At 45.0% G+C, this 27500-nt stretch overlaps 1 protein-coding gene across 7 annotated transcripts in view; it reads left to right on the forward strand.

The window, feature by feature from the left end:
- Window positions 1–27500, forward strand: part of LOC110489533 (nuclear receptor coactivator 2) — a 193084-nt gene that overhangs the window by 112800 nt on the left and 52784 nt on the right. For 6 of the 7 annotated variants that reach the window (XM_036945677.1, XM_036945678.1, XM_036945680.1 and 3 more), the window contains exons 7-12: window positions 696–884; window positions 6515–6616; window positions 7228–7368; window positions 8404–8551; window positions 9189–10764; window positions 26704–26899. In XM_036945677.1, the coding sequence (XP_036801572.1) occupies window positions 696–884; window positions 6515–6616; window positions 7228–7368; window positions 8404–8551; window positions 9189–10764; window positions 26704–26899 (2352 nt within the window). Of the gene's footprint in view, window positions 1–695; window positions 885–912; window positions 1030–6514; window positions 6617–7227; window positions 7369–8403; window positions 8552–9188; window positions 10765–26703; window positions 26900–27500 lie in introns of those variants that run through there. The other variant, XM_036945683.1, reaches the window with a different exon arrangement.

The following is a 27500-nucleotide window of genomic DNA, read 5'->3' on the forward strand; positions in this document are numbered from 1 at the left end:
ACCTTCCTCTGTCTCCTTCAGTGTCTTTTATACATAGTTGTCCTTCAACACCTTCCTCTGTCTCCTTCAGTGTCTTTTATACATAGTGGTCCTTCAACACCTTCCTCTGTCTCCTTCAGTGTCTTTTATACATAGTGGTCCTTCAACACCTTCCTCTGTCTCCTTCAGTGTCTTTTATACATAGTGGTCCTTCAACACCTTCCTCTGTCTCCTTCAGTGTCTTTTATACATAGTGGTCCTTCAACACCTTCCTCTGTCTCCTTCAGTGTCTTTTATACATAGTGGTCCTTCAACACCTTCCTCTGTCTCCTTCAGTGTCTTTTATACATAGTGGTCCTTCAACACCTTCCTCTGTCTCCTTCAGTGTCTTTTATACATAGTGGTCCTTCAACACCTTCCTCTGTCTCCTTCAGTGTCTTTTATACATAGTGGTCCTTCAACACCTTCCTCTGTCTCCTTCAGTGTCTTTTACACATAGTGGTCCTTTAAAACACCTTCCTCTGTCTCCTTCAGTGTCTTTTTCATCTTCATGTGGATGACCCAAAAGCAGAAATAATTGGTAACAATGACTCTTTCTTTCTCTCTCTCTCTCTCTCTCTGTCTCTCTCTCTCTCTCCCTCTCTCTCCCCCGCCATCCCTCCCTCTCCTTCCCTCTATATCCATCCCTCCCTCTCTCTCTCTCTCTCCCCCTGTAGTGAACGGTGTGCCGTGGTCCAGTGAAGGTCCCAGGAGGAACAGTCACACGTTTAACTGTCGTATGCTGGTCAACCCTCACAGTGACAACAGGGACGAGACCAACGACCATGAGGGGCAGAAACAGAAATATGAGACCATGCAGTGTTTCGCTGTCTCCGAACCCAAGAGCATCAAGGAGGAGGCAGAAGGTATGGAGAGAGGGGAGGGAGAGACATTCACTGTAAACCCAAGAGCATCAAGGAGGAGGCAGAAGGTATGGAGAGAGGGGAGAGAGAGAGAGGGGAGGGAGAGACATTCACTGTAAACCCAAGAGCATCAAGGAGGAGGCAGAAGGTATGGAGAGAGGGGAGAGAGAGAGAGGGGAGGGAGAGACATTCACTGTAAACCCAAGAGCATCAAGGAAGAGGCAGAAGGTATGGAGGGAGGAGGGAGAGAGAGAGGGGAGGGAGGGAGGAAAAGGATGGCGCGTTGAGAATACAATCAGAAACACTGTTAGAATGTTTTGCATTTGACTACCATAGCCCCAACTTAACATTGGCTGTCCTAAACCCTAGCTATTGCTACTTTGGCCTGCTACTTTGGCCTGCTACATTGGCCTGCTAGCTGGAGTGACCGAGGGTGCTAGGATCTGTCTATAGTGTGTGTCCTAAGCCCTAGCTACTTTTCCAATGACTCTCCTCTGGCTAACTTCAGCTTCCAACCTGGCTAGCTTCTGCTTCCAACCTGGCTAGCTTCAGCTTCCAACCTGGCTAGCTTCAGCTTCCAACCTGGCTAGCTTCAGCTTCCGACCTGGCTAGCTTCAGCTTCCGACCTGGCTAGCTTCAGCTTCCGACCTGGCTAGCTTCAGTTTACGACCTGGCTAGCTTCAGCTTCCGACCTGGCTAGCTTCAGCTTACGACCTGGCTAGCTTCAGCTTACGACCTGGCTAGCTTCAGCTTCCGACCTGGCTAGCTTCAGCTTCCGACCTGGCTAGCTTCAGCTTCCGACCTGGCTAGCTTCAGCTTCCGACCTGGCTAGCTTCAGTTTACGACCTGGCTAGCTTCAGCTTCCGACCTGGCTAGCTTCAGCTTCCGACCTGGCTAGCTTCAGTTTACGACCTGGCTAGATTCAGCTTCCGACCTGGCTAGCCAGAGATAACCGGGGTGCATCTCAACAGTCTACAGTGGCTTCCTTTCATTGTCTCTTTGGCTAGCTTTAGTTGACTTACCACCTGGCCAGTTGGAGACAGCAGGGTGCATCTCAATAGTCTTTAGTGTGTCCTAAACCTTACTTTTCCACTGGTTTTCCTCTGGCTAGAATTAGCCTGTTTACCAGGCTGTAGGGGGGGGGGGGGGAACAATAGTTACATATCACAATATTATTTTTGGATTATATTATATTGATATTTAACTCCAAGTATTGATTTGTAGGAAATTAAAAAAACATGTATTTATAAATATATATATATATATATATTAATATGTGTTTGTATGTAATATGTGTGTGTATAATGTGTGTTTTTGTAATAAAAAAAAAATGCTTAGTAGCGTTAGCTAGCGCTATTCGGCTATAAGGGAATAGGGTGCCATTTGGAACACGATCGTCATGCTGATTTAAGGAAATTAGAAACAGTTCTGCCTCCTATTCCCTGTATCGAGGCTATTCAAGTCTTCCCCTTCGAGGTCCGGACTGAATCACTTTTCTTTCTGTTCTACCTGACATTTAATATCACCCACCTGGTGTTCCAGGTATAAATCAGTCCCTGATTTTATATATATAGTTGAAGTCAGAAGTTTACATACACCTTAGCCAAATACATTTAAACTCAGTTTTTCACAATTCCTGACATTTAATCCATATAAAGTCCCTGTTTTAGGTCAGTTAGGATCACCACTTTATTTTAAGAACGTGAAATGTCAGAATAATAGTAGAGAGAGATGATTTATTTCAGCTTTTATTTTTTTTTTATCACATTCTCAGTGGGTCAGAAGTTTACATGCACTCAATTCATTTTGGTAGCATTTCCTTTAAATTGTTTAACTTGGGTCAAACGTTTCGGGTAGCCTTCCACAAGCTTCCCACAATAAGTTGGGTGAATTTTGGCCCATTCCTCCTGACAGAGCTGGTGTAACTGAGTCAGGTTTGCAGGCCTCCTTGCTCACACACACTTCTTCATTTCTGCCCACACATTTTCTATAGGATTGAGGTCAGGGCTTTGTGAGGGCCACTCCGATACCTTGACTTTGTTGTCCTTAAGCCATTTTCCCATAACTTTGGAAGTATGCTTGGGGTCACTGTCCATTTGGAAGACCCATTTGTGACCAAGCTCTAACATCCTGACTGATGTCTTGAGATGTTGCTCCTTCAGCAAAGCACCCCCACAACATGATGCTGCCACCTCCGTGCTTCACAGTTGGGATGGTGTTCTTCGGCTTGCAAGCCTCCCCCTTTCTCCTCCAAACATAATGATGGTCATTATAGCCAAACAGTTCTGACCAGAGGACATTTCTCCAAAAAGTACAATCTTTGTCCCCATGTGCTGTTGCAAACCGTAGTCTGACTTTTTTATGGCAGTTTTGGAGCAGTTGCTTCTTCCTTGTTGAGCGGCCTTTCGGATTTTGTCGATATAGGACTCGTTTTACTGTGGATATAGATACTTTTGTACCTGTTTCCTCCAGCATCTTCACAAGGTCCTTTGCGGTTGTTCTGAGATTGATTTGCACTTTTCGCACCAAAGTACGTTCATCTCTAGGAGACAGAACGCGTCTCCTTCCTGAGCGGTATGATGGCTGCGTGGTCCCATGGTGTTTATACTTGCGTACTATTGCTTGTACAGATGAACGTGGTACCTTCAAGAGTTTGGAAATTGTTCCTTGTGCCTTGAAATGCATCCACAGGTACACCTCCAATTTGACTCAAATTATGTCAATTAGCCTATCAGAAGCTTCTAAAGCCATGACATTATCTGGAATTTTCCAAGCTGTTTAAAAAGGCACATTCAACTTAGTGTATGTAAACTTCTGACCCACTGGAATTGTGATACAGTGGATTATAAGTGAAATATTCTGTCTTTAAACAATTGTTGGAAAAATTGCTTGTGTCATGCACAAAGTAGATGTCCTAACTGACTTGCCAAAACTATAGTTTGTTAACAAGACATTTGTGGAGTGGTTGAAAAACGAGTTTTAATGACTCCAACCTAAGTGTCTGTAAACTTCCCACTTAAATTACATTTATATGTAGTTGATGTTCAAATGTATAGACATTTGAACTGGTTTTAATGTCCAAATTTGAATTGAGGGCGCTATAGAGGGCTCCTGCAGTTCTGTCACACGCTGGGTCTGTACATAGTCAATGGTAGGCTTCGAGGACACTCCTATGGTAGGGACACCTACAGCTCTGTCACATCCTGGGTCTGTACATAGTCAATGGTAGGCTTCGAGGACACTCCTATGGTAGGTACACCTACAGCTCTGTTACATCCTGGGTCTGTACATAGTCAATGGTAGGCTTCGAGGACACTCCTATGGTAGGTACACCTACAGCTCTGTTACATCCTGGGTCTGTACATAGTCAATGGTAGGCTTCGAGGACACTCCTATGGTAGGGACACCTACAGCTCTGTTACATCCTGGGTCTGTACATAGTCAATGGTAGGCTTCGAGGACACTCCTATGGTAGGTACACCTACAGCACATCCTTTGGCAGTAGTACTCTATCACTGACCTCAACCCAGATTCTCTCAGCGTTCACTCAGCCCACTAACACCTCTATCAGACCACAGCAAAATCACAGTCTACTTAAACAGAAAAACACGCAATCATGAGGCATCAAAGCCAAAGAAACTGTATAATATGAGGAAATGCTACAGATGGAAGGAAAGTAGTGTGGAAACCGACCAAAAAACAGTTAGGCAACAACAAATTCAATCCCTTTTAGACATCTTCCTGGACAAAATGTTTCACTGTAATAGTGAAGGTGTAAACTTGGCAGTAGGAAGCCTAAACAGTATATTTTGACCTTTCAGGTTCAAATCTAAAAAATGTCAACCGGACAACCTAAGAAAATACAATGACAAATGATTTGTTGAAAAATACAAAAGCCTAAGAAATAATTGAGAAAACCTATCCAACGAAAAACATAGAGCCTCAGAAAAGTCCACGCCTTCACTTTGGCGAATCACTAAAACAATACAGAAATACACTACGGAAAAAGAGGGAACCTGCACAACAGAAATCAGCTCAATGTATTTGAAGAATCCATAGAATCTAACCACTTCTGGGAAAATTGGGAAAACACTAAACAAACAACAACACGAAGAGCGAAACAGAGATGTAAAAATGAAAATCAATCCAAGCGTTTGTGTAAGTTTATCGATAGCCCTAGCATAGCATTATGTACACTAAGCATTAAGTAGCTAGGTCCCGAAAATCGGAAAAGTAATCAAATTAATCGTTTACCTTTGATGATCTTCGGATGTTTTCACTTACGAGACTCCCAGTTACACAACAAATGTTCCTTTTGTTCCATAAAGATAATTTTTATACCCCAAATACCGACGTTTGTTTGGCGCGTTATGTTCAGAAATCCACAGGAAAGAGCGGTCACTCTCATAATGTCCACAGAAACATGTCAAATGTTTTTTATAATCAATCCTCAGGTTGTTTTTAAAATATATATTTGATAATATATCAACCGAGTGTGTAGCTTTTTCAATAGGACCGGGAGGAACAATGGCCACTTTACTCTGTAGCGCAAAACTCACTCTAAGAGCCCCCACCTATCCACTTACGCAATGTGATCTTTCACGCTCATTTTTCAAAATAAAAGCCTGAAACTATGTCTAAAAACTGTTGACACCTTAGGGAAGTCATAGAAAAAAAGTATCTGGTTGATATCCCTTTAAATGGAGGATAGGAACAGAGAGGTTTCAAAATAAGAGTCACTCCCTGATTGGATTTTCCTCAGGTTTTCGCCTGCAATATCAGTTATGTTATACTCACAGACAATATTTTGACAGTTATGGAAACTTTAGTGTTTTCTATCTTAATCTGACAATTATATGCATATTCTAGTTTCTGGGGCTGAAATCTCCCCTCCTCTCTCCCCCATCTCTCTCTCCCCCATCTCTCTCTCCCCCATCTCTCTCTCCCCTCCTGTCACTCTCTCTCCCTCCTCTCTCTCTCCCCTCCCGTCACTCTCTCCCCTCCACTCTCTCCCCTCCACTCTCTCCCCTCCACTCTCTCTCCCTCCACTCTCTCTCCCTCCACTCTCTCTCCCTCCATTCTCTCTCCCCTCCTCTCTATCTCTCTCCCCTCCTCTCTATCTCTCTCCCCTCCTCTCCATCTCTTTCTCTCCCCCCTCCTGTCTCTCTCTCCCCTCCTCTCTCTCTCCCCTCCTCTCTCTCCCTCCCATCCTCTCTCTCCCTCCCCTCCTCTCTCTCCCTCCCCTCCTCTCTCTCCCTCCCCTCCTCTCTCTCTCTCCCCTCCTCTCTCTCTCTCTCCCCTCCTCTCTCTCTCTCTCCCCTCCTCTCTCTCTCTCTCCCCTCCTCTCCCTCTCCCCTTCTGTCTCTCTCTCCCCTCTTCTCTATCGCTCTCTCCCCCCTCCTGTCTCTCTCCCCCCTCCTGTCTCTCTCTCCCCTCCATCTCTCTCTCTCCCCTACTCTCCATCTCTCTCTCTCCCCCCTCCTGTCTCTCTCTCTCCCCTCTTCTGTCTCTCTCTCCCCTCCTCTCTCTCTTCTCTTCTCCCCTCTCTCCCTCCCCTCTCTCTCCCTCCTCCTCTCCCCCCCCCCTCTCTCTCCCCCTCCTGTCTCTACCCCCCTGTCTCTCTCCCCCTCTAGACTTCCAGTCATGTCTGATATGTGTGGCTCGCAGGATGCCCATGAAGGAGCGGCCCGTTCTCCCCACGCACGAGAGCTTCACCACCCGCCAGGACCTGCAAGGTAACCAATCACAGCACTACGATCATACCAGCTGTCTGACATTAACCAATCACACAGCCACAGAATTATGACCAAGGCAGTCCACCAGACCAGTTTTCTGATTGATTAAGAACTATCTATAAATGATCAGACGGACTGGAACCAATTGCAGAACCGTCTTTAATGACTAGGTAGGGAGGTAGCCAATGACAGAGCAAGTTTCTCAGGTTGTCACTGTCAAGAGAGAACCATTGTAGAGACCTGTCTTCCAGCTGTTTGCAGTGCCCAAGCACCAGCTACTGTTCCTGTTAACACACACGCTTCTGAACATAAAGAAACTCAAACTCTATATCGAACTGTTGACACCGATTATATAGTACAGGATAGATGCCCACACACACACACACACACACACACACACACACGCACACTGTGCTCCTCTTTCAACTGGCTGTGAGGTAAAGTATAAAGTCACTGTAGGATCACCAACCTGTCTGTCTGTCTGGCTCCTTCCTGCCACTGATGTGTGGACAGTATACACACACACACACACATTTGTGATCAGTAGCCTGTCTCTCTCTCTCTCTCTCTCTCTCTCTCTCTCTCTCTCTCTCTCTCTGCTGTGTCCCTAGGTAAGATCACATCACTAGACACCAGTCTTCTGAGAGCCTCTATGAAGCCTGGCTGGGAAGACCTGGTGAGGAGAAGCATCCAGAGGTTTCACCTACAGAACGACGGAGAGATGTCCTTCGCCAAGAGACACCAACAAGAGGGTGAGACTACCTGACGAGGCCTGTATCATCTTAGACTACCAGACGAGGCCTGTATCATCTTAGACTACCTGACGAGACCTATATCATCTCAGACTACCAGACGAGGCCTATATCATCTTAGACTACCAGACGAGGCCTATATCTTCTTAGACTACCAGACGAGGCCTATATCTTCTTAGACTACCAGACGAGGCCTATATCTTCTTAGACTACCAGACGAGGCCTATATCATCTTAGACTACCAGACGAGGCCTATATCTTCTTAGACTACCTGACAAGGCCTATATCATCTTAGACAAGGCCTATATCATCTTAGACTACCAGACGAGGCCTATATCGTCTTAGACTACCAGACGAGGCCTATATCATCTTAGACTACCAGACGAGGCCTATATCGTCTTACACTACCAGACGAGGCCTATATCGTCTTAGACTACCTGACAAGGCCTATATCATCTTAGACTACCAGACAAGGCCTATATCATCTTAGACTACCTGACAAGGCTTATATCATCTTAGACAAGGCCTATATCATCTTAGACTACCAGACGAAGCCTATATCATCTTAGACTACATGACAAGTCCTATATCATCTTAGACAAGGCCTATATCATCTTAGACTACCAGACGAAGCCTATATCATCTTAGACTACCTAACGAGGCCTGTATCATCTTAGACTGCCAGACGAGATCTATATCATCTTAGACTACCTGACAAGACCTATATCATCTTAGACTACCAGACGAGGCCTATATCATCTTAGACTACCAGACGAGGCCTATATCATCTTAGACTACCAGACGAAGCCTATATCATCTTAGACTGCCTGACGAGGCCTGTATCATCTTAGACTGCCTGACGAGATCTATATCATCTTAGAGAATTTCAACACATCATGTTGATTTCATGGATGCATCCAAAGTAGTTACGTTTCTCCAGCCCCGATCCCTCAGCTGTGCCGGGGTGCCTGCTCTGTTGTTTGAATCCCAGCTTGCCTCTTTAACTCTCCCTCGCCGCTGTGCGTCTCTCTGCAGTGTTGCGTCACGGCCAGGCATTCAGCCCCATCTACAGGTTCTCTCTGTCAGACGGGACCATCGTGTCGGCTCACACCAAGAGCAAGCTGGTCCGCTCCCCTGCCACCAACGAACCTCAGCTCTACATGTCTCTACACCTGCTACAGAGGTACGAACCCTAACCCCTAACCCCAGCTCTACATGTCTCTACACCTGCTACAGAGGTACGAACCCTAACCCCTGACCCCTAACCCCTGAACCCCAGCTCTACATGTCTCTACACCAGCTACAGAGGTACGTTCCCTAACCCCTGACCCCTAACCCCTGAACCCCAGCTCTACATGTCTCTACACCTGCTACAGAGGAACGTTCCCTAACCCCTAACCCCAGCTCTGACCCCAAATTTGTTTACATCCCTGTTAGTGAGCATTTCTTCTTTGCCAAGATAATCGATCCACCTGACAGGTGTGGCATATCAACAATCTGATTCAACAGCATGTTCATTACACAGGTGCACCTTGTGCTGGGTGCAATAAAAGACCACTCTAAAATGTGCAGTTTTGTCACACTACACAATGCCACAGATGTCTCAAGTTTTGAGTGAGCGTGGATTTGGAATGCTGACAGAAGTAATGTCTACCAGAACTGTTGCCAGTGAATTGAATGTTCTTTGTGTGTGTGTGTGTGTGTGTGTGTGTGTGTGTGTGTGTGTGTGTGTGTGTGTGTGTGTGTATGTGTTGCTGCTCTGTGTTACTGCTCAGTGTGTGTGTAACCTCCACCTCTTGTATCCCGTGTGTTATCCCCAGAGAGCAGTCAATGTGTGGTATGGGGCCGGGTCAGGACATGGGGCCCGGTGGACAGGGCCAGCAGGGGACAGTGATGGGCCCCGGCCCCAAACCAATGGTCCCCAACCCCTCAATGACACCTCCAACCCCGGGGACAATATCTGGCCTGGTGCCCCAGGGACAGGACACCACGATCAGCTCCAACAGCACGCCCTTCTCCCTTCCTCATGGAGGTCCAGGGTCCAGAGAACCAGGGCTCGGACCCATGGGGTCCGGGTCTGGACACATGCAGGGCTACCGCTACGGTTGCCCTCCCCAGCACATGGGCTACCCTGGAGGGATGCAGGGCGGCATGGGCATGAACCCCCCCAACCATCCCCACCAGCAAGGGGCCAGCTGGAGGATGAGCAGCCCATCTCGAGGCAGCCCTACCCCAGCTGGAGGCCCCCATCTGGGGCAACAGAACTCGATGCTGTCCCCTAGGCACCGGGCGAGTCCAGGGATGGCAGGGAGCCCTCGCGTGGCCCCATGCCTGCACTCGCCCTCCCCTGTGGGGATGTGTGGGTCTGGAACAGGGGTTGCAGTAGGAGGTAGCGGTCCTGCGGCTAACAGTCATGCTAACAGTCATGCTAACAGTCAGGCTAACAGTCAGGCTAACAGTCAGGCTAACAGTCAGGCTAACAGTCAGGCTAACAGTCTTGCTAACAGCTACACCAGTAGTTCTCTGTCGGCCCTGCAGGCCCTGAGTGAGTGTCACGGGGTTGGACACGGCGGTTGCGTTCACCCACACATTCCTGGCGCTGGGGGGCATTCGCACACACACACCCTGGGGTCACCGGACAGGAAGATGATGGGGTCGCCAGCCGGAGTCACGATGGGGGCAGGGGTCAACCCTCACATGATGTCGAAGCTTGGCGGTGGCACTAACGTGGATCCTCACGGAGAGCAGGGTGGACAGTACGACCAGAGACAGATGGACAGACAGACTGACGGGAACGGTAGCAGCGGTAACCACGGTGACGTCAAAGAGGAGAGGGACGGCTCAAACGACGGCCCCAACGCGCAGAGCCGTGTCCTCCACGACAACAAGGGCCACACCAAACTACTCCAGCTCCTCACCACCAAGTCCGAACCCCTCGACACCCCCCCGTCTCCCAACGGAGGAGGAGACTCCAAGGACCCCTCGTCAGGGCTGGGGGGCCCTCATGGTCCAGGGGCCCCAGGGGGCCACGCCACATCCCTAAAGGAGAAACACAAAATACTCCACAGGCTGCTCCAGAACAGCACCTCTCCTGTCGACCTGGCCAAGCTCACCGCTGAGGCCACTGGCAAGGAGCTGGGAGAGCAGGGGAGTAACGTCAACACCCAGGTGGGTACAGGGGGGGGTACAGATGGGAACCTCCCCTCCAAACAGGAACCCCTGAGTCCTAAGAAGAAGGACAACGCACTGCTGAGGTACCTGCTGGATGAAGAGGAGGGGGGCATGAAGGAGAGGCAGGCTAGGATGGAGGGAGGAGGAGAGGTGAAGACGGAGATGAAACACCCCCTCCATGTGAAGACTGAGAAACAGGATACAGGATATGATCGCTCTGAGCAGGTGGGTGGCATGAGATTTCTCTCATTTATGACTCATAATTGTAAAGGATGAGTAGCACCATGGTTTGGGTACAAGTTGACGGAATGATTATTAACGATTAGTGATATTTTCATTAGATCGTTTTTTGGAATGATAGTTGATGTTAAATGAATGGTATTTAATAGAGGAATACTTCCAGTCATTCTGTTAGAGCTAGTTAGAAACTCCCTCCAAACTGCACACAGCGACATAAAAATAATATCCACAAGTTAAACTGACTAGTACTGGGGAACTTGATAAAGGTCCTCATTGTCAAAAGTATAAGTAGTGTCAAATTCAGAGAATCTAGAATGAGAGAGTCGGTGTTCTAGAATGAGAGAGTCGGTGTTCTAGAATGAGAGAGTCGGTGTTCTAGAATGAGAGAGTCGGTGTTCTAGAATGAGAGAGTCGGTGTTCTAGAATGAGAGAGTCGGTGTTCTAGAATGAGAGAGTCGGTGTTCTAGAATGAGAGAGTCGGTGTTCTAGAATGAGAGAGTCGGTGTTCTAGAATGAGAGAGTCGGTGTTGTCGTGTCTTTGGCTTTGCCGGATTAAGTGATATGACATGCTATTCTATAAAATCCTTTCTCTGTAATTAATATTACCTGATTAAACTAATCATGTAAATGTAATTAACTAGAGAGTCGGGCACCACAAAATAATATTTATAGAGCTGTTATCTTCCGAATAAACTCTTAAAGACCTAGTAATATTTTACATCAATAGCAGTCAATATTAATCATCACCTTATTTCAGTCTCATCTGAAAGTTGTAAATTCTTGTTTATCTTCACGAACCCTGGCTAACAAGTTGGTATCAGCAATACAAAATTGGGTTTAATTATGTATTTACTAAATACCTAACTAATCACACAGGATTACATATACACAGAATGAATCATACTTTGATTACAAATTATGTCATAAAGGAAAACGTTCCTAGCGGAGGGAACGGATATGACAGCTGGTTACACAAAGAAAGGGTCTGGGTTTGAGTGAAAGAGTGGGAAGACTGAAGAACAAAGGGAGAAGCTGTGCTATCGTAAATATAGAATCTTATGCATTCTAAATTACCGCCCATTTGGAAAAGGAAAATGCAATAAATATTTACTCTGAGCTGCGCTTCAATAGGTTGGTGGTAGATGGAAGGCCGTGTTGCCCAACCAAGTCCTTTGTCCTTTGAAAAGTGTCTCTGGTGGTGAACGGGATACGAGAATCTGTGGAAAGAACTGAAAACTGCTGTTCACAAATGCTCTCCATCCAACCTCACTGAGCTCGAGCTGTTTTGCAAGGAGGAATGGGAAAAATTTCAGTATCTCGATGTGCAAAACTGATAGAGACATACCCCAAGCGACTTACAGCTGTAATCGCAGCAAAAGGTGGCACTACAAAGTATTAACTTAAGGGGGCTGAATAATTTTGCACGCCCAATTTTTCAGTTTTTGATTTGTTAAAAAAGTTTGAAATATCCAATAAATGTCGTTCCACTTCATGATTGTGTCCCACTTGTTGTTGATTCTTCACAAAAAAATACAGTTTTATATCTTTATGTTTGAAGCCTGAAATGTGGCAAAAGGTCGCAAAGTTCAAGGGGGCCGAATACTTTCGCAAGGCACTGTAGGTCAGTGAGACAGTCACTTCCACAACTTGTTCAAACTGAATGACTGACCTGTAGCCTACATCATGGTGAATGGGCTCTATAACATGCCACCGATCACCACAAGCTTCGGTTCATATGAGCTTAGACAACATGACAACATGGGCAGTCAGCCGCATTCCACTGACATGTGTGCCTCATGACCCGTGGTCTATACAAGGGCAGCCCAGCCCAATCTATATAGTGGTCATGACCAATGATCTATACTAGGACAGCCCAGCCCAATCTATACAGTAGTCATGACCAATGACTAGGGCAGCCCAGCTATACTAGGGCAGCCCAGCTGACCCGTGGTCTATACAGTGGTCATGACCCGTGGTCTATACAGTGGTCATGACCCGTTGTCTATACAGTAGTCATGACCCGTGGTCTATACTAGGGCAGCCCAGCCCAATCTATACAGTGGTCATGACCAATGATCTATACTAGGACAGCCCAGCCCAATCTATACAGTAGTCATGACCAATGACTAGGGCAGCCCAGCTATACTAGGGCAGCCCAGCTGACCCGTGGTCTATACAGTGGTCATGACCCGTGGTCTATACAGTGGTCATGACCCGTGGTCTTTTTATTTTAGCCTATGTCAGGATTTGGCCATTTGTGATGAGCCTATAAGCTACACATCAATAACAAGGTATGATATACAGAGATATATATTCTTAAAGACCAGGGCCCGGTTACCAAAATCCTCTTGGTTCATTGTTAGAAGCCGTCGGATCCTATGGTTCTAATGATTAACTTAGCCTTAAGATGCTTTTCGCAAACCGAGCCACGTGCCTCGTTTCCCAGAGCCATCGTTAGAACCGTCCTACAAGGTTTCTTTTGTAGCCAAATTGTGTTACTGTGAGGTAAAGCGTTGTGGAGGACAGAAGACAACACATTGTGCTGCAGTGAGCTAGCTAGTACCCTAATGCCTAGCTAGTACTACTAGTTACTGTCTAGCTAGCTTGCTAGTACCCTAATGGCTACCTAGTAGTACTAGTTGCTAGCTAGTAGCCTAAGGACTACCTTATACTGATATTTACTCGCTAGCTAGCTACTAGCCGAATGGCTAGCTAGTAGCGCTAGCTAGCTATTAGTAGACAGAAAGGGTTAGTTATCAGAATATTTGTTAGCTACCCCCATGGACCTCGGTAATTGTTTATAATAATATAAAATAAAATTGTTCCCAATAAAGGAAATCAAATACAATCAAATAAATCTAAATATTTATCCCAGCATTGATCCAAGCAGTGGTTTGTTCGTTATGTTCGCCTCCGCTGATTTTGCCTTTTTAGCAGCACATTCACCACTCTCTCAAACAGCTAACTCCACCCTCTCCTGGCACAGGCCCGAGGGCATAGCCTGACGCGAAACGAACTGCCCCATCTCGGAGGTGGCTCAACTAGTTAACTAGACGCTGCTCTGTGTGTTTGAGAGATGCTAGACAAAAGGCCATTTTTAAAACCATCCCTCAACTTCTGCCATGTTTACAGACATTCCCCCAAAACAAAGAAAAATGGACTCTCGGAGAATGAGTGCACAACTGGTTGCAACATTAAGAGAAAGTAGTTGTTTATAGATAATATGTCAGATGGCTAGCCGCCGGAAGATACATATTTTGCTGTAATGTTGAAGGCTGCTGGCTAGATGAAGTATAAAGCTAACGTGAAACGGAGCGTACCTCAACAAGAGCAAAGGAAATAGGCCTCTAAAGTTCTCATAATAACTTTTACTTTGCAGAAAGTAAGCTACTGAGACAGACAGTGATGTGGCACTCAGTGGTGAGACTGAGGTCTCAGTGGTGAGGCTGAGGCAGACTGCAATACATGCAGGAGGAAGCAGAGACCGATATTAGAGAGGAAGCAAGCAGAGTGTGGGCAGGAGGGTCTCTGAGAGAATCTGTACTAATCTTATCAAACAAGTTAGGGGGAAAAAAATAACATTTGTTTCAATATGAACGTCTCCACATCTTCCCTATAGGCGGTAGATACTAATTCCCCTGGGAGACGGTAGATACCATTTCCCCTGGTAGACGGTAGATACCATTTCCCCTGGTAGACGGTAGATACCATTTCCCCTGGTAGACGGTAGATACCATTTCCCCTGGTAGACGGTAGATACCATTTCCCCTGGTAGACGGTAGTGTCGTGTCGTGTCATTGGCTTTGCGGGATTAAGTGATATGACATGTTATTCTATGAAATCATTTCTCTGTAATTAATATTACCTGATTAAGCTAATCAGGTGAATAATTAACTAGAAAGTCGGGGAACCACAAAATCATGTTATAGAGCTGTTATCTTCCGAATAACCTCTTAAAGACCTGGTAATCTTTTACTTCAAGAGCAGTCAATATTTAATCGTCACCTTGTTTAGTTTCATCTGAAAGTGGTAAATTCTTTATCTTCACGAACCCTGGCTAACAAGTTGAATCAGCTATACAAAATTTGGTTTAATTATTTATTTATTAAATACCTAAATAATCACACACAATTACATCTACACAGAATGGATCATACATTGATTACAAATTATGTCATAAAGAAAACATCCCTGGTGGACAGAACAGATATGACAGCTGGTTACACAAAGAAGGGGGGTTGGGTTTGAGTGAAAGAGCGGGAAGACTGAGGAACAAAGGGAGAAGCTATGCTATCGTAAATCTTATGCATTCTAAATTAACGTCCATTTGAAAAAGGAGAATGCAATAAATATTTACTCTGAGTTGCGCTTCGGTAGATGGGAGGCCGGGTGGTCCAGCATGGATCACTTGGCCTCTGAAGAATATCTGGTGGTAGGATAGATACTTGGTAGTACCGTCATCGTGTGGTAGGACATTTTAACTTCTTGCTCCTACCTGAGACGCAGATGTCTCATCTAGACACCTGGAAATGCAAATGAGCATACGCTAAATGCTAAATGTACTCGTTAAATCTCAAACGTTCATTAAAACACACATGCAGGGTATTGAATTAAAGCTACACTCGTTGTGATTCTAGCCAACAAGTTAGATTTTTAAAATGCTTTTCGGCGAAAGCATGAGAAGCTATTATCTGATAGCATGCAACACCCCAATATACCTGAAGGGGACGTAAACAAAATAATTAGCGTAGCCGGCGCTACACAAAACGCAGAAATAAAATATAAAACATTCATTACCTTTGATGATATTCTTTGTTGGCACTCCTATATGTTCCATAAACATCACAATTGGGTCTTTTTCCCGATTAAATCCGTCCATGTATGCCCAAAATATCCATTTGTATAGCCTGTCTGTTTCAGGAAAAAAGCTCCCTTCCAACACGCAACGTCATTTTTAAAAATTATATAAGTTGCCTATATTCTTTGACAAAACACTTCAACCTACTTTTGTAACCCAACTTTAGGTATTTGTAAACGTTAATAAGCGATCAAATTGATCACTGGGCGATCTGCATTCAATAGCAGTTACTCAAGAAAACGATGTCCTTTGTCTCTCTTCCAAAATCGATTGCTGTATGCTGGACGAAATGAAGGATCTATTTGTCATTACACAAAGGATTTTTGTCAATGAAAATGAAGTTTTTGGCGACATCATGGGGAAGTTGTAGGAACTGCAAGCTCCCTGCTATATATTTTTGCTTGCAATAAACAATTCAGAGACTGGCGGATTAATACTTTTCTGTGGTTTTTGTGACCAGGTTTTTCTTGGGATTTTGCTTGCTGTTAACGTTCTGTTATAGTCACAGACATTATTTAACCAGAGTGTTTTCTATCCACACATACTAATCATATGCATATACTATATTCCTGGCATGAGTAGCAGGACGCTGAAATGTTGCGCGATTTTTAACAGAATGTTCGAAAAAGTAGGGGGTAGACTGAAGAGGTTTTAACTCTGTCCGTCCTCTTCTAGCCAACGTCTACAGTTGCTGCTCTAACTCAACGGCTAGGAGGTATCACTTCTTTGGTGAATAAGAGTTCAAAGTTCATACCAAGTTGCCATACTTTAAGTTTATGCTATATTCTGGCTGGTATTGCCGAAATTCATCCTTCCTGGGTGTAGGTTGTCACCTTCACATTGAAATTTGATGCTAATTTCGTTAGGTTCTCTAAGGTTGGCTAAGTTCTGTAGGTGATCTTTGCCCTTTCAATCTCAGGTCCACACGTGCTTGGCACAGCTTATTATCTGAGCCCTTTTAACATAGGACTATCACCCTAGCGTCCTCGGAACAGAAAGTTACATTTTCGTTTGTATAGTGGTAGGAGAGGGCATGTTTCATAGTTTACAACCAATGTCTCTTCACATGGGCAGCGCCACTGAGTCAGCAGAGCTTTAACCTTATGAAAACCCAATTCTCTCATGTGGAAGCTAAAATACATTTAATCTTTTCACAAATAGTTTCATATTTAAACATTTAAATTGCAATTCCATGTGAATGTGAATCTGATAACTATAATGTGTAGACTTTCCCAGGTACAGTTTAGGTCGTCCTGTCATCAGTCATAATGTCTCAGATGACAACCGAACTGACATCATATTCATTAAGTACCAACACATATTTTCAACTGGTTGGATTACCGAAATGTGGTTCCTTTCCCCCCACCTTTTGATGTTCCCAGACTCTCTATGTTCCCCTGGTTGTCTAGACGGTAGGTACCATTTCCCCTGGTAGTCTAGACGGTAGATACCATTTCCCCTGGTAGTCTAGACGGTAGGTACCTTTTACCCTGGTAGTCTAGACGGTAGATACCATTTCCCCTGGTAGCCTAGACGGTAGATACCTTTTCCCCTGGTAGCCTAGACGGTAGATACCTTTTCCCCTGGTAGCCTAGACGGTAGATACCTTTTCCCCTGGTAGCCTAGACGGTACAGTGCCTTGCGAAAGTATTCGGCCCCCTTGAACTTTGCGACCTTTTGCCACATTTCAGGCTTCAAACATAAAGATATAAAACTGTATTTTTTTGTGAAGAATCAACAACAAGTGGGACACAATCATGAAGTGGAACGACATTTATTGGATATTTCAAACTTTTTTAACAAATCAAAAACTGAAAAATTGGGCGTGCAAAAGTATTCAGCCCCTTTTACTTTCAGTGCAGCAAATTCTCTCCAGAAGTTCAGTGAGGATCTCTGAATGATCCAATGTTGACCTAAATGACTAATGATGATAAATACAATCCACCTGTGTGTAATCAAGTCTCCGTATAAATGCACTGTGATAGTCTCAGAGGTCCGTTAAAAGCGCAGAGAGCATCATGAAGAACCATTTCCCCTGGTAGTCTAGACGGTAGATCCCATTTCTCCTGGTAGCCTAGATGGTAGATACCTTTTCCCCTGGCAGCCTAGACGGTAGATACCATTTCCCCTGGTAGATGGTAGATCCCATTTCCCCTGGTAGTCTAGACGGTAGATACCAAAGGTCATCAGTAACAGAAGCAGGTAGCCTAGTGGTTAGAGCATTTGGCCAGTACCCGAAAGGTTGCTGGATCGAATCCTCAAGCTGACAAGGTAAAAATCTATCATTCTGCCCCTGAACAAGGCAGTTTCCTGGGTAGGCCATCATCATAAATAAGAATTTGTTCTTGACTGACTTGCCTAGTTAAATAAAGGTTAAATTAAATAAAAACAGATGACATGGAACATCAAAGGATTCTCATTGTTGTTTAAAATACTGTTTGTTCTCAATGACTTACGTGGATTAATAGCGTTAATGTTAGATATGAGTTGTGTCCCAAATTACATTCTATATAGCTCACTAAGGAGGGAGAGGGAGTAGAGAGCGCGATCATGACATCATCCCTGACCTCATTAGGGTCCTCTCTCCCTGCCATATCCTGTCTCTGCCAGCGCTGCTGTGTGAAAACACAGCCAAAAGACTGGGTCCTGGACAGAGCAACTTGATATGGCCCACAGAGGACGCAGCCAAGTGGCCGTGTTGTTGTGTGTGTGTGTACTATTGCAAGAGGCCGGTTTTTGACTGTGGAAACACCAGCGCCTCTTTCCAGGCATCTGATCCCTCTCCTTTCTCTATGGGCCAGTCTAGTGACTATTCTGCATCTCAAATGGCATAATTAAGCAATAAGGCATGTCTAAGGGCTGTTCTTATGCGCAACGCGGAGTGCCTGGACACAACCCTTGGCCGTGGTATATTGGCCATATACCACAAACCCCCGATGTGCCTTATTGCTATTATAAACTGGTTACCAATGTAAATAGAGCAGTAAAAATAACTGTTTTTGTCGTACCCGTGGTTTAAGGTCTGATTATACCACGGCTGTCAGCCAATCAGCATTCAGGGCTCAAACCACCCAGTTTATAATTTCCTATATAGTGCACTACATATGACCCAAGTCCCATAGCACCATGTAGGGAATAGGGTGCCCTTTGGGGTAGAGCCTGGGGCATCTGTCACGACTCGTCCCTGCTCCACTACGTAAAGCAGTGGTGAATGTTGGGCTCCGAGCCGATCTGTTACAGGGACGTCTAGTGTGCTGCCCCCTCGTGGTGGTTCTCAGACACTACAACTTATTTACTCTCTGCCCCCCCCCCCCCCCCCCCCCCCAATAGGTCTCTCTCGCCTTACGCAGTGGGGCAACTTAAGTCAATGTTTAGAAAGCCTTAGCTATAGTTCTGTTTATATTAGAGAATAGCAGGGTAAAATCTGCTGTAGTTTGTTTTCATATGGAAGTGGATGTGTGCTTTGCTCTCTTTGTACAGTAGACTCCTCCCCCTGTTATTTCTGCTGTGTGCAGAGAAAAGACTGGGGTGAAGGAGTTCGAAGCTAGCTGGGAAGTGTAGGCTAGTAGTAGGGGAATGGGTTCAGAGCAAGGGATTGTGGGTAATGTAGTCTTATTGTTGCCGCCTTAGATCGATCCTGGACAAACTTAACCAACGGTATTACAGTAGGTCCAAAAACAAGTCCAGACTTCTCATTTCTGCTCTGATATTATCCGTTGTTGATATCATCTAAATGTTTTTGGCGTGAATATAAACACACACACACACACACACACACACTCCCACAGTATTCTCATAGCTGTGTTTCTATTGGTCCTGTGCCAGCTTGGCCGAGCGACAGAAATGTCCTATCATTTTTCTTTTCTGAATGTCTCTCCCATAATGCATCACAATTATAATATCCATGCTGGAGGAAGAAAGGAACTGTGTGTGTGTGCGTGTGTGTGTGTGTGCGTGTGTGTGCATGTGCGTGTGTGTGTGGACGTGTGTAACTATACTTGTGGGGAGAAGTCCCCACTAGAATAGTAAACCAACAGACATTTGACCAGCTGGGGACATTTTGTTAGTCGCCACAAAGTCAAATGCAGTGAAGTGAAATTCCTACCTTGAAGCTCTTTCCCAACAATGCAGTGATTATAATATATATAATTGAAAATATACAAAAATTTAAGTACGAATAAAAACCACACAAGAACTACGATAAATTAAAGAAACACGAGAATGCATGTACAGATGTAGGATCTGCTGAACAGGAAATGCAAACTTGTAGTGTATTCTAGTTTTAAAAATACTTCTAAAGTTTGTCATTTCCACTTTGACTTAAATTGCCCTAATGAAAAATGTATCAACCCCTACAAAAATGTCTGTTATAATCCCCATAATAATGTTATAATCCACCATAATAATGTTATAATCCCCATAATAATGTTATAATCCCCATAATAATGTTATAATCCCCATAATAATTCACATTTCCGGTTGCTGCAGGATTATTTTCCTGCTGTAGCAAACTGGCTCAAATTAAGATTCTATACATACAGGTCTGTGCCAGGACCTTAGAGGTGGGTTTATACAAGTGACTTGATAGATAGATAGGTAGATAGGTAGATAGGTAGATAGATAGATAGATAGATAGATAGATAGATAGATAGATAGATAGATAGATAGATAGATAGATAGATAGATAGATAGATAGATAGATAGATAGAGTGAAGTGTGACTGGTAGCAGGAATATGGAAAGAGGAGTAATAGTTACCAGTAGCAGGATAAATACACTACCGGTCTAAAGTTTTAGAACACCTACTCATTCAAGGGTTTTTCTTTATTTTTACTATTTTCTACATTGTAGAATAATAGTGAAGACATCAACACTATGAAATCACACATATGGAATCATGTAGTAACCACAAAAGTGTTAAACAAAATCTTCAAATAGCATTCTCTCAACCAGCTTCACCTGGAATGCTTTTCCAACATTCTTGAAGGAGTTACCATATATGCTGAGCCCTTGTTGGCTGCTTTTCCTTCACTCTGCGGTCCAACTCATCCCAAACCATCTCAATTGGGTTGAGGACATATGATTGTGGAGCCCAGGTCATCTGACGCAGCACTCCATCACTCTTCTTCTTGGTCAAATAGCCCTTACACAGCCTGGAGGTGTGTTTGGTTATTGTCCTGTTGGAAAACAAATGATATTCCCACTAAGCCCAAACCAGATGGGATGGCGTATCACTGCAGAATACTGTGGTAGCCATGCTGCTTAAGTGTGCCTTGAATTCTAAATAAATCACATACAGTGTCACCAGCAAATCACCCCCACACCATCACATCTCCTCCTCCTTCACGGTAGGAACCACACATGTGGAGATCATCCATTCACCATTGCTTGTGTTTCTTGCCCCAAGCAAGTCTCTTCTTCTTATTGGTGTCCTTTAGTAGTGGTTTCTTTGCAGCAATTCGGCCTGATTCACGCAGTCTCCTCTGAACAATTGATGTTGAGATGTGTCTGTTACCTCAACTCTGTGATGCATTTATTTGGGCTGCAATTTCTGAGGCTGGGTAGCTCTAATGAACGTATCCTCTGCAGCAGAGGTAACTCTGGGTCTTCCTTTCCTGTGGCGGTCCTCATGAGAGCCAGTTTCATCATAGCGCTTGATGTTTTTTGCGACTGCACTTGAAGAAACATTCAACGTTTTTGAAATGTTCCGTATTGACTGACCTTCATGTCTTAAAGTAATGATGGACCGTTGTTTCTCTTTGCTTATTTCATCCGTTGTTGCCATAATATGAACTTGGTCTTTTACCAAATAGTCTAATCTTCTGTATACCACCCCTACCTTTTCACAACACAACTGATTGGCTCAAACGCATTAAGAAGGAAAGAAATTCCACAAATTAACTTTTAAGAAGGCACACCTGTTAATTGAAATGCATTCCAGGTGACTACCTTATGAAGCTGGTTGAGAGAATGCCAAGAGTGTGCAAAGCTGTCATCAAGGCAAAGGGTGACTATTTGAAGAATCTAAAATATATTTTGATTTGTTAAACACTTTTTTGGTTACTACATGATTCTGTATGTTATTTTATAGTTTTGATGTCTTCACTATTTTCTGCAATGTAGAAAATAGTGGATTTGGTTATTTCAGCCAGATGTGTTGCTGACAGATGTATAAAATTGCTCACACCGCCATGCAATCTCCATAGACAAACATTTGCAGTAGAGCGGCAGCCTAGTGGTTAGAGCGTTGGGCCAGTAACCGAAAGGTTCAAATCTGCCGTTCTGCCCCTGAACAAGGCAGTTAACCCACTGTTCTTAGGTAGGCCGTCATTGTAAATAAGAATTTGTTCTTAACTGACTTGCCTAGTTTAAAAAAAAATGGCCTTACTGGAGAGGCGAAGGTTGAGAGCCGTACGTCCTCCGAAACACAACCCTGCCAAGCCGCACTGCTTCTTGACACACTGCTTGCTTAACCCGGAAGCCACTCGCACCAATGTGTTGGAGAAAAGACTGTACAGCTGGCGACCGAAGTCAACGTGCATGCGCCCGGCCCGCCACAAGGAGTCGCTAGACCACGATGGGACAAGGACATCCCGGCCGGCCAAACCCTCCCCTAACCCGGACGACACTGGGCCAATTTTGCACTGTGTTGCAGTGCCTTAGACCACTACAGCATACAATGACATCCTAGACGATTCTGTGCTTCAAACTTTGTGACAGCAGTTTGGGGAAGGCCCTTTCCTGTTTCAGTATGACAATGCCCCAGTGCACAAAGCGAGGTCCATAAAGAAATGGTTTATCGAGATCGGTGTGGAAGTACTTGACTGGCCTGCACAGAGCCCTGGTCTCAATCTCATCGAACACCGACTGCGAGCCAGGCCTAATCGCCAAACATTAGTGCCCGACCTCACTAATGCTCTTGTGGCTGAAGAGTGGAGGCTTTTATAGCAGCAAAAGGGGAGGACCAACTCCATATTAATGCCTATGATTTTGGAATGAGATGTTCGACGAGCAGGTGTCCACATACTTTTGGCAATGTAGTGTAGATACAAATGGTAATGGCAGATGTTATGATAACCGGCTTATTGCGGTGACTTTATCACAGGGAGAGGGTCAGGTTCTCCGCTAAACAAACACAATCAAATCAGCCTAGTAGTGGAGATTCAGCACCGTGGACCGTAGTGGAGATTCAGCACCGTGGACCGTAGTGGAGATTCAGCACCATGGACCGTAGTGGAGATTCAGCACCGTGGACCATAGTGGAGATTCAGCACCATGGACCGTAGAGGAGATTCAGCACCATGGACCGTAGTGGAGATTCAGCACCATGGACCGTAGTGGAGATTCAGCACCATGGACCGTAGTGGAGATTCAGCACCATGGACCGTAGTGGAGATTCAGCACCATGGACCGTAGTGGAGATTCAGCACCGTGGACCGTAGTGGAGATTCAGCACCGTGGACCGTAGTGGAGATTCAGCACCGTGGTCCGTAGTGGAGATTCAGCACCGTGGACCGTAGTGGAGATTCAGCACCGTGGACCGTAGTGGAGATTCAGCACCGTGGACCGTAGTGGAGATTCAGCACCGTGGACCGTAGTGGAGATTCAGCACCGTGGACCGTAGTGGAGATTCAGCACCGTGGACCGTAGTGGAGATTCAGCACCGTGGACCGTAGTGGAGATTCAGCACCGTGGACCTTAGTGGAGATTCAGCACCGTGGACCGTAGTGGAGATTCAGCAGCGTGGACCGTAATGGCGATTCAGCACTGTGGACCGTAGTGGAGATTCAGCACCGTGGACCGTAGTGGAGATTCAGGACCGTAGTGGCGATTCAGCACCGTGGACCGTAGTGGAGATTCAGCAGCGTGGACCGTAGTGGCGATTTTACACCATGGACCGTAGTGCCGATTCAGCATCGTGGACCGTAGTGGAGATTCAGCAGCGTGGACCGTAGTGGCGATTTTACACCATGGACCGTAGTGCCGATTCAGCATCGTGGACCGTAGTGGAGATTCAGCACCGTGGACCGTAGTGGCGATTCAGCACCGTGGACCGTAGTGGGGATTCAGCATCGTGGACCGTAGTGGAGATTCAGCACCGTGGACCGTAGTGGAGATTCCTGACCAACTATATTCAGTCTTATGTAGCAAAATTAGAGATTCAGAGCTGCAAAATGGTAGATCCTACACTGCGTCTGAGGACCAATGGGAAAGTAATTCTGCTTTGAAAGTTGATGAACTTGTAACGTCACTTTTGAGAAAATGGCCCTTGAATGTTTTTGCTACATCTACTGGAGAGCCCTGCTTTGTCTCCACCCATTCAGCATCGTTCACAGCCTCTCAAGCCTTAGCCCCACCCATCTCATTAAGGATTCACATGTGAGGCCATGTGCTAAACAGAGTGAGCACGGTTGTGTAGTAAACAACCAGAGATTTCAAGACTAAAAGTGGTGAAAGTAGAAACCTACCATAAGAAAAAAACTCCCGGGAAAAATACACTTTATCTTGTCCTCGGCCATGTTGTTTTTCACATGAACGTCTCTGGTTAACACACACTGTATCAAAACAAATCAAAGTTTATTTGTCACATGCAACATGATACACAAGGTCTAAACGGTGGAGTAATATAATAATAATAAAATAATTATTTTCTTCACGGATCTATGTGCAGAAAGTAGTCCATCCCTTTTTCCTCACTGATCTATGTGCAGAAAGTAGTCCATCACTTTTTCCTCACTGATCTATGTGCAGAAAGTAGTCCATCACTTTTTCCTCACTGATCTATGTGCAGAAAGTAGTCCATCCCTTTTTCCTCACTGATCTATGTGCAGAAAGTAGTCCATCACTTTTTCCTCACTGATCTATGTGCAGAAAGTAGTCCATCACTTTTTCCTCACTGATCTATGTGCAGAAAGTAGTCCATCACTTTTTCCTCACGGATCTATGTGCAGAAAGTAGTCCATCACTTTTTTCTCACTGATCTATGTGCAGAAAGTAGTCCATCACTTTTTCCTCATTGATCTATGTGCAGAAAGTAGTCCATCACTTTTTCCTCACGGATCTATGTGCAGAAAGTAGTCCATCCCTTTTTCTTCACGGATCTATGTGCAGAAAGTAGTCCATCCCTTTTTCCTCACGGATCTATGTGCAGAAAGTAGTCCATCCCTTTTTCTTCACGGATCTATGTGCAGAAAGTAGTCCATCCCTTTTTCCTCACGGATCTATGTGCAGAAAGTAGTCCATCCCTTTTTCTTCACGGATCTATGTGCAGAAAGTAGTCCATCCCTTTTTCCTCACGGATCTATGTGCAGAAAGTAGTCCATCCCTTTTTCTTCACGGATCTATGTGCAGAAAGTAGTCCATCCCTTTTTCCTCACGGATCTATGTGCAGAAAGTAGTCCATCCCTTTTTCTTCACGGATCTATGTGCAGAAAGTAGTCCATCCCTTTTTCCTCACGGATCTATGTGCAGAAAGTAGTCCATCCCTTTTTCCTCACGGATCTATGTGCAGAAAGTAGTCCATCCCTTTTTCCTCACGGATCTATGTGCAGAAAGTAGTCCATCCCTTTTTCTTCACGGATCTATGTGCAGAAAGTAGTCCATCACTTTTTCCTCACGGATCTATGTGCAGAAAGTAGTCCATCACTTTTTCCTCACGGATCTATGTGCAGAAAGTAGTCCATCACTTTTTTCTCACTGATCTATGTGCAGAAAGTAGTCATCACTTTTTCCTCACTGATCTATGTGCAGAAAGTAGTCCATCACTTTTTCCTCACGGATCTATGTGCAGAAAGTAGTCCATCACTTTTTCCTCACTGATCTATGTGCAGAAAGTAGTCCATCACTTTTTCCTCACGGATCTATGTGCAGAAAGTAGTCCATCACGTTTTCCTCACGGATCTATGAGCAGAAAGTAGTCCATCACTTTTTCTTCACGGATCTATGTGCAGAAAGTAGTCCATCACTTTTTCCTCACGGATCTATGTGCAGAAAGTAGTCCATCACTTTTTCCTCACTGATCTATGTACAGAAAGTAGTCCATCACTTTTTCCTCACGGATCTATGTGCAGAAAGTAGTCCATCCCTTTTTCTTCACGGATCTATGTGCAGAAAGTAGTCCATCCCTTTTTCCTCACGGATCTATGTGCAGAAAGTAGTCCATCCCTTTTTCTTCACGGATCTATGTGCAGAAAGTAGTCCATCCCTTTTTCTTCACGGATCTATGTGCAGAAAGTAGTCCATCCCTTTTTCCTCACGGATCTATGTGCAGAAAGTAGTCCATCCCTTTTTCTTCACGGATCTATGTGCAGAAAGTAGTCCATCCCTTTTTCCTCACGGATCTATGTGCAGAAAGTAGTCCATCCCTTTTTCCTCACGGATCTATGTGCAGAAAGTAGTCCATCACTTTTTCCTCACGGATCTATGTGCAGAAAGTAGTCCATCACTTTTTCCTCAATGATCTTTGTCGATTAGCGCCCGCTAAATTCAGGGGCATCGTTGTCGTTGACAGCAGTAGCAACACTTTGACACTTCTCCATGGCTAACGTTTACCAAAAACACAAACCTGTAGAAGAAAGGTTTATCTACTCCTACTGAGCAGATCATGTTATAAACAGAAGGTGCTACGTGGCAGACCAATCCCAACTCATCTCTCGGCATGTCCAGCCCATCCCGTTATCTCAGCCAATCGTGGCTAAGCGGGAAGGTTTCCTGTTCTTTTTCCGTGGCTAAACCAACTCGGCTCCTAATTGAACAACTGTATCCGTATTTACCGATGTGTGGGGACTTTACACTGAGTCCTCTACATAAGGGTGGGCTGCCTGCTAGCGTTGTGATGTCTGGTCTAGTGAAGGAATGAAGTCAGTGAGTTTTTAAATATGTCCGTTTCATGCAGCTATTCGCATAATTAGTATTTTTGTTGCGTTGGTGCATCATTAAACATTTTGTTATTGGTCGACGTGACCTGTCATATTACTTTTCTCAGGAAACGGAGAAGAGCTGGGGACAGGAAGTCCTGCCGTACCTGTCACTTGTATTAAACACGTGTGTGTGTGTGTGTGTCTCTAGTCGTCAGAGCTGGATGATATCCTAGATGAGCTGCAGTGTGTCCAGCCCCAGCTGTTCGGTGAGCCGCGGCCCGTCTCTCTGCCTTCCTCCCTGGACAAACAGACCATCATCAACGACATACTGCACATCACCCAGGAAACCAGCCCTGCCAACGCCATGGCAACACAGCAGCAGCAGAGGGGCATGGGGCCAGGCAGTGAGTGGCTCATACATACCTGGAGAGAACACACACTCACAGATAGAGACATACATGCAGAGAGAGAACACACACTCACTCACGTGCACATACACACACACACACACACAGATATAGACATACATGCAGAGGGAGAACACACACTCACTAACGTGCACACACACACACACACACAGATATAGACATACATGCAGAGAGAGAACACACACTCACTCACGTGCACACACACACACACACACACAGATATAGACAGACATGCAGAGAGAGAACACACACTCACTCAACAGGACAGTTGTGACCCATAGATAATAGAACAAAACACTCACACAATTTTGCTGATGTTATCGCTAGTTCTGTGAAACGATTACACACACACACACACACACACACACACACACACACACACACACACACACACACACACACAGATATTGGGGAAACACATCAGACACACATAATGTAAGAGTGACACACACATACACCTCGGACCGGTGTGTGTGTGTGTGTGTGTGTGTAATCGTTTCACAGCACTTGCGATAACATCTGCAAAATTGTGACAAGACCAATAAACTTTGATTTGACACAGACATTAGATAACACG

Source organism: Oncorhynchus mykiss, chromosome 15, assembly GCF_013265735.2.
Source record: "Oncorhynchus mykiss isolate Arlee chromosome 15, USDA_OmykA_1.1, whole genome shotgun sequence".
Classification (NCBI taxonomy): Eukaryota; Metazoa; Chordata; class Actinopteri; order Salmoniformes; family Salmonidae; genus Oncorhynchus; species Oncorhynchus mykiss.